The sequence below is a fragment of the Artemia franciscana genome, chromosome 11 (assembly GCF_032884065.1).
Source record: "Artemia franciscana chromosome 11, ASM3288406v1, whole genome shotgun sequence".
NCBI classification, from domain to species: Eukaryota; Metazoa; Arthropoda; class Branchiopoda; order Anostraca; family Artemiidae; genus Artemia; species Artemia franciscana.
This window is the reverse complement of record NC_088873.1, coordinates 46641949-46650727: the sequence shown is the minus strand read 5'-3', so window position 1 is coordinate 46650727 and position 8779 is coordinate 46641949. Positions and strand designations below refer to the sequence as shown.

Sequence of the window (8779 nt, the reverse complement as noted above, 5' to 3'; positions counted from 1 at the left end):
AAGGAGTTTAAAGAAGAATGGATTAACAATGGCCTAAGAACACGTTTTTCCTTATCTTGACCCTCTCTCCCCTTAAAAAGCTCCCCCCTTTGGATTATATCTCGTATATATAAGAAATCTTTGGAAAATGCCATTTTTGGGGATTAAACCGAAACCTAAAAAAGAACCAATGCCCATCTCCTATTAGTTAACTGCAACCATGCAATATTTTATGACCGTTGGTAGCATGACACAAATGGTCTACAATATCTGTTTCTTTTGTACAACCTGCATATATGTTTCAAGAAAAGGATACCATCACATGACAGTATCACCATGGCCACCTACCAATAGATAAAAGAGATCTGATGGACGCCACCACTCCCCTAATAGTATACCTTGCAGCTATATAATATTAAATGACTGTTAGTAGTGTAGCATAAACGACCTATAGTATCTCTTTACTTTGTATAGACTGCAAATCAAACAGTTCGTGGTAACGAACTGTAAGTAAGGAGTGACCCGGCTCAATAGTAGCCGAAACTCTAAAAAACGGAATTTTGATACCAATAGATATTTCCAAAGAACTGGATTTTTATGCTTATTTAAAATATACAAGTATCATTAAGTTTAGTAGTACCCGTCAAAGGTTAAGAGTTTGAGAAAATCAGCTTTATTTTCGTAAAAAGGGATAACAAGAGCTAAGAGCTCATATGGCACTTGTGACGAGGCAAGAAGAGCTAAGAGCCAAGAGATCATATGGTATGAGCTCTAGCAAAATTCTATGAATCAGTAGATTGATTTAAAAGGAAAATAAGAGGTTTAATACCGGTAAGTATTTAAAATAAAGCTCTGATTCACGATGTCCTCCTAAATATCAAAATTCATTAAGATCCGATCACCCACTCGTATGTTATAAATACCTAATTTTTTCTAATTTTTCCTCTCCCTTTAGCCTCCCCAGATGGTCGAATCTGGGAAAATGACTTTATCAAGTCAATTTGTGCAGCTCCCTGACACGCCTACCAATTTTCATCGTCCTAGCAGTCCAGAAGCACCAAACTCGCCAAATCACGGAACCTCTCCCCCCAACTCCCCCAAAGAGAGCGAATCCAGTAAGTTACGTCAATCACGTATCAAGGACATTTGCTTATCCACTAATCTATCCACTCTATCCACTAAGCTTCAGCCCGATTCCTCCACTCCAAGTGTTTTCCAAGATTCCCCCCTCCAACTCCCCCCAGTGTCAAAAGATCTGTTCGGAATTTGAAACAAGAGCTCTGAGACATGAATTCCTTCTAAATACCAAATTTCATTAAGATCCGATCACCTATTCGTAAAATAAAAATACCCCAATTTTCACGTTTTCCAAGGATTCCGGTTTTCTCCTCCAACTCCCCCTAATGTCACAGGATCTGGTCTGAATTTAAAATTAGAGCTTTAAAGCGCAAGACCCTTCTAAATATCAAATTTAATTAATCTGGTCACCCTTACGTAAGTTACAAATACCTCAATTTTCAAAATTACCCCCCCCCAACTCCACCAAAGAGAGCAGATCCGGTCCGATTATGTCAGATACGTGTCTTAGACAGGTTTTTATTCTTCCCATCCAGTTTCATCCTTATCTCACCGCTTTAGGTATTTTCTATGATTTTCGGTTCCCCTCAACTCCCCCCCCCCAATTACGCTGGATCCGGTTGAGATTTAAAATGAGAGATCTGAGTCACGAGGTCCTTCTAAATATGAAGTTTCATGAAGGTCCGATCACTCCTTCGTAAGTTAAAAATACGTAATTTTTCTAATTTTTCAGAATTAACTTCCCCCCCCCCCCCAATAGAGCGGATCCGTTCTAATTATGTAAATCAAATATCTAAGACTTCTGCTTATTTTTCCCACCAAGTTTCACCCCGATCCCTCCCATCTAAGCGTTTTCCATGATTTTAGGTTTCCTCACCCCAAACTCCCCCAATGTCACCAGATCCGGTCGGGACTTAAAAGAAGAGCTTTGAGACACGATATCCTTCTAAATATCAAATTTCATTGAGATCCGATCACCCGATTTTAAGTTAAGAATACATATTTTTTTAATTTTCAGAATTAACCCCCCCCCCCCAACTACCCCAAAGAGACGGATCCGTTCCGATTATTTCAATCATGTATCTAGGACTTGTGCTTGTTTTTCCCACCAGGTTTCATCCCGATCCCTCCACTCTAAGTGTTTTCCAAGTTTTAGGTTTCCCCCTCCCAACTCCCCCCATGTCACAAGATCCGGTCAGTATTTTAAATAAGAGCTCTGAGACACGATATCCTTCTAAATATAAAATTTCATTGAGATCCGATTACCCGTTCGTAAGTTAAAAATAAATCATTTTTTCTAATTTTTCAGAACTAACCCCCCCCCCCCCCCCGAACTACCCCAAAGAGAGCAGATCAATTCCGGTTATGTCAATCATGTATCTAGGACTTGTGCTTATTTTTCCCACGAAGTTTCATCCCGATCCCTCCACTCTAAGTGTTTTCCAAGTTTTAGGTTTCCCCCCCCCTCCCAACTCCCCCCCCCAATGTCACCAGATCTGCTCGGGACTTAAAATAAGTTCTCTGAGACACGATATCCTTCTAAATATCCAATTTCATTGAGATCCGATCACCCGTTCGTAAGTTAAAAATACCTCATTTTTTTAATTTTTCAGGATTAACCCCCCTCCCCAACTACCCCAAAGAGACCGGATCCGTTCCGGCTATGTCAATCATGTATCTAGGACTTGTGCTTATTTTTCCCACCAAGTTTCGTCCTGATCCCTCCACTCTAAGTGTTTTCCAAGTTTTAGGTTTCCCCCTCCCAACTCCCCCCCCCAATGTCACCAGATCCGGTCGGGATTTAAAATAACAGCTCTGAGACACGATATCCTTCCAAACATCAAATTTCGCTGAGATCTGATCAACCGTTCGTAAGTTAAAAATACTTCAATTTTTCTATTTTCTCCGAATTAACGGGCCCCCCACTCCCCCCAGATGGTCAAATTGGGAAAACGACTATTTCTAATTTAATCCGGTCCCGTCCCTGATACGCCTGCCAAATTTCACCGTCCTAGCTTACCTAGAAGTGCCTAAAGTAGCAAAACCGGGACCGACAGACAGACCGACAGAATTTGCGATTGCTATATGTCACTTGGTTAATACCAAGTGCCATAAAAACTAAAAAAATCAAAGGATCTTAATGAAATCATACCATCAGATTCAGCGTATCAGAGAACCCTATTGTAGAGATTTCAAGCTTCTATCTGTAAAAGTATGGATTTTTTTTTTGTCACGGATGCGTATTTGTTTTTTTTGTTTTTTTCAGGGTGATCGTATCAACCCAGTGGTCATACAATATCGTTAGAGACCTCATTCAAACGGAAATTAAAAGTTATAGCACCCTTTTTTAAGGGACCAAAAAGATTAGAGGGCAACTAGGACCCCTCCCCCCTTTCTTCCCAAAAATCGTCCGATTATAATTTTGAGAGAGCCATTTTGTTTATCATAGTTGAAAGGCCCAATAACTATGCCTTTGGGTATAATATGACCCCCACAGCCCCAGGGGAAAGGTCTTAAGTTATAAAAATTGACCATTGTTTACGCATAGTATTCGTTATAGGGAAGCGTGCATACATTTTAGGGTAGGGAGAAGAATTTTCTACTGCTTTTTTCTTCACGGGGGAATCCTCCGTGGGGAGCGAAGTTTCCGTGGGGTGAACTTGTCAATCCAAAGTGTATACAGGGGGGGTTTGCCAGAATTCCCGCACAAAATTCTTTTTATGGGTCTTGTTTCTCTTTTCTGTCTCAATTTTACGCGTGGATTTGTTAAGGGTAATTGCCAGGTTAAATTTTCACCGGGTTTAAAATGTCTAGAGGATATATCCGTGGGGAGGGTATTTTTCCGTGGAGTTGGGGCCGGTTCTCCTGGTATTACTTAAAATCAACCAGAAATTAAATAAAAAAAAACAATTTTGCTTCAATTGAAAGTAAGGAGCAACATTAAAACTTGAACAAACATAAATTTTTACGCATATGAAGGTGGTTGCCTCCTCCTCAACACCTCACTCTTTCCGCCAAAATTTGAATTTTGTCCCAATTCTTTAAAAACAGCTTCTAAAAAATTATGTTCGTTTAATTGGAACGCTAGGAATCTTTTTTCAAAAGTTCTACAAAACTTTAATGTACAGAGCGAAGTGTTGAGGAGGAGGGAGCCCCCTTTATATAGGTAATAATTTCTGTTCGTTTGAAGTTTTAATGTTGCTCCTCACTTTCAGTTGAAAAAACCTGTTTTTTTTTATTTAATATGTTCAAGGGTCATTGTAAAACTCAATGGTAGTATTGGCCCTGAAACTAGAAAATTATATAAATAGCTGTTAGACAGCTCATAAACAATTGGGTCAAATTTTATACTCTGCAGTATTTTTGCCCTATTCAGACCCAGGTGTTATTAAAAACTTTCAGGTCCTTTTTTGCGAGACAGAACGCAGCGCTCTTTTGTTACTTAAGATGGACACTAAACACCTAGGTTTTTGTTATAGTGAGCTTTCGTCCAATAGTCTAAGATCACTAGCTCGGAAGGACAAATAAATAATGACATATCGTAACCATCCTTCTAAGAAAAAAAAATGTATATTTCTTATTTTTCGGATATGGATCAAACACAACCATTTAGGGTCTACTAGCAAGTGAAATTTGATACAAACAAGAATTTGACTACTACCCCTTTCCTTAACTGTTAAAATCTAAAGCCTACTTCGTGACCCGGGCTTTACTGAAAATGAATTACATTACGAATATTTTCTTGTCCTTATTGCAACATTGAAAAATAAATTATAGTGAAATAAAATCTTGAACTGGTAAGCTTTCAGCAGTTAATATCAATATATCTCAAATATTCAGTTTAGTATTATTTGTTCTTTCCAAGACAGTTCAAGGGTTGTTTCGACCACGGAGTTTGTGTTGTCTGATCTTTTGGCAAAATACAAAATTTTTGAACAAAATGAATGGCTCAAAAATGTTGATCAGATGCATTTTGGGAAAATAGGACGTAGGGGGCTAGACCCTCCAGTCACTTTTGACTCTCAAAAAGGGTACTAAAACTTTTGACTTCCAAACGAGTGAGTCCCCTCCGAAGTTTATACGACCATCAATTCTATATGAAGTGCGCTCAGGAATAAATAAATAAATAAAAAAATATTGAAATCTTATGGAATTTACTATAGGCAATGCTACAGCGTTGCCTCTGAAAGAAATCAACATAAAAGCAAATTTAAAGTAACTTTTAGCAGAAATCCCAACTCTTTCTTTTTATTAGAGTCTAAAAATGGATTTTCAACTTATATTATAAAAAAAATCTCATAATTCTCTTTTGGTTATACTTAAATTGAAAACAAAGTGTTAGTTTACGATCCAAGACAGAAAATAAATCCAGTCTTGATTCTAATTGATTCTAAGCGTCATAACGGTACCAAACACTGATATTATATTTCGCCAAACAAGCACTTAAAACGAAAAATAATGTTTCATGGTTCATTTTCAAAATACTTGTTATTATTCAAATTATATTTAGTGACATAAAAGTCTCTTTGAAAATAAATTTATTTTTTCAAAAGTTTTTGGCCATAAATATAAAATAAAATAAAAGAAATTAATATATAAATTAAAAAATATGTAAATTTATGAATCAATTTTTAATATATATTCTAAAACATATCAATTCTTATAATCTCAGGACAAATGCAGTCATCACTTCATAACATTCAACTTATACAAAGCTCGACTTGATCAAAACTCAGAAATGGGTGGCGCTAAAAATTATGCTGAGCTACAGCTAGTAGCAAAACATGTGTCTCAACACTTCTACCATGTTTTTTTAACCCACTAGCCTTTATCTCACAGAAAATAGTTGATATTAATTAATATTATAATTAACTAATAATAATCAAAATAATTAAATTTGTTGGAAATAAATAGTAATTAAAATGTGCATGGGTGAACAGCCCCGGCAAACAAACAACAGCAATAAATCCTAACTTATTTTCGATTTGAGCAGCCTATTCGCACACTATTTGCAGCCTATTGGATTTGAGCAGCAGCTATTCGACATAGCCTACAAGATATCTTATTTCGTAATATCAAGTTCTAAAACAACAACTTAATCAAATTATTTAATGAACAGTGTATAAAAAAAGACTTCAATCTGCAAACATTAATAGATATAAAATTATTGTATACATACAAATGAGCAGGCAGAGAAAAATCAGAACGACAAACATTTTCCGACGATAATACAATTCAAAACAAATTACCTTTTTTTCAACTTGATAAATTAATGATGAGAATCCCCTTCCCCCAAACTGTTTTGAAGTATCTCCCTCTATAGAAATGAAAAAAGTTGTGCCTTGAACTTGAAATGCATTTTTCAGCTGGTACTCTTCATACATCAACCTTGATCAAGATCCCTAGACTGAGGGACATATTCTCGTTATGACAACAATTCTGTATGGCTAAATTTAAAATTAACGGAAAATCAAATAATCAAATAAAAATTTTGCGTTGAAGCTTTAGGAAACATAAAAGACATTCCATTTTATGGCTCGAATCATACTTATCAGCATATCTATCCTCTACCTCAACTAACCAAAGTTTATTTTGTCAATCCTAAGCCTTTTATATCGGATTATTAAAGCAATTTTTTTTATTTCACTCCAACTTTATTTTATTCCACTTTTTCTAGACAGTTAAATATAAAAATATAAATGACAATTAATCGGTTGGCTACTGCTTGATTTTTAGTGGCACCACTTTACAAAAATGAAGAGAGGGGACTGTTAGCAAGAATAGCTTTTTTCCTTTCTATAAGAGGTTACAAATTAAGGTATTTTTGCAAATCCAAGAGGGGGTGAGGTAATTTTTTTTTTTTTTTTAAGAAAATACGAAACTGAAATGTATTTGAAAATCTAAAGGGGGGGGTAGAAACGAAGGATATAAAATTGAAGTGAAATAATTCCAAGAAAGTGACTTTTCCAGGTACAGGTTTCATCTACTAGGCATCACTTTGTTATGCTTGTTTACACTACTTTAGTTTTAGCTTCCTAATTTATATATTGTTTTTAGTTTTAGCCTTAGTATATGGAATATTCTTTTCGTCGAAAATTTGTTCAGATCTGGAGAAAAGACATTCACCTTCTTAAAAACAATATAGCTTCAAAAGGGTTTGCGGCGTTAGAAATGTAACAATAATAATAATATATATATATATATATATATATATATATATATATATATATATATATATATATATATATATATATATATATATATATATATATATATATATATATATATATATATATATATATGATATATATATATATATATCTATATATATGTAGGTATCTATATATATATAATATATATATATATATATATATATATATATATATATATATATATATATATATATATATATATATATATATATATATATAATGACAATACAACAATAATATAATAATATCGCACAAATTACAGAGCTCCAAAAAACCCATTGAAAAGAAAAGATTACTTCTTGGAAAACTAAATAAAAGTCTGAAACAATAAACTAACAATTAAATGCATCGTTTACTTATAGTTTTTTTACAGGCATGCTCACGGGGATCCTTTCGTCCCCCAATATTTCTTGAAATTTGTCTACAGTCTTTGTTATTTTCCATACAGTTTGCCTATCTTTGGCATTTATTTTGGAAGTGGACCTCCCGCCCCCTCCAAACAAAAAACAATGTTTAAATGCTCTTTAAATATAAAATTGAAACATATTATGGCTATTAATATTATATCCACCGTATGCACTAGCCACTTTTTGGAAAGAGGTCTCATATTACAATCAAACTAAATGTAATAAATTTACTAATATAATATACACAATTTATGCGTAATTTTAAAATATAATCATAAAAAGAATACTGTAACATGAATAAAATATAATTTAGACGTACTAGGAGGCCTCTTTTTTGGTAACTCTAAGCCTTTTTAGGCAGTAGGCATAAATATTGAATTTTTGATTTCTATGATAGACACAATTAATTCATCTTTAAGTTAGATCGTGACTATGGTTATTTGATAAGTGTTGATACTGATATTCGACAATATTTAGAACATATTGTATTACTTGCAATGCTTCACTTAACGTCTCATGTTTTTTAAATATATATATAACGCTAAGTACAAGACAAAATACTTATGATGAAATACGATGTATATAACATTATATGACAAAATTATAAGTTGGTTTACGATATTTTTTTATTTCACGAACATTTTTTTTTTAGAACATTGCAGAATATGATGTCCATGACAAAATATTATAAAAGCCTTAAGTAGTTTTCTTACGCTCTATGAAAATTCAATTGTGTTGCTTTCAAAGATAGTGTACAAAATTTAAAAATTAAAAGCTCCTAAAAATTACTGGTTTTATATCACGATCTAGCCTTTTTAGTGTTCCACCTTCCTTTTTTATCCCCAAATCTTTTGGAACCCTTTCCTGAACTGGAAGCTCCACTTTCGGAGGTCAGCGGAGAATGTAGGGCGTCAAACAGAGATTTTCCTTGAAAAGAATTCTTCAAAAGTTCAGATATCTCCTCCTAGAAAAAACAGCACTAAATGCTAATATATTCATAACACTAATTAAACCCTAATATCAAAATATTTCAAACAATGTAGGCATATGTGATGTGGTAGTTTAAAAAATGGTCTTTTTCGGCCATCCATCTAGGGCCACGCA

At 34.2% G+C, this 8779-nt stretch overlaps 1 protein-coding gene across 1 annotated transcript in view; it reads right to left on the bottom strand.

Moving 5' to 3' along the window:
• Positions 1–7480: 7480 nt before the first annotated feature.
• LOC136033301 (DNA repair endonuclease XPF-like) overlaps positions 7481–8779 on the bottom strand; it is a gene marked incomplete in the record, with an annotated part of 109126 nt that continues 107827 nt past the window's right edge. Inside the window, 1 exon segment of the mRNA XM_065714072.1 lies at positions 7481–8639. Within this exon segment, the coding sequence (XP_065570144.1) occupies positions 8475–8639 (165 nt within the window).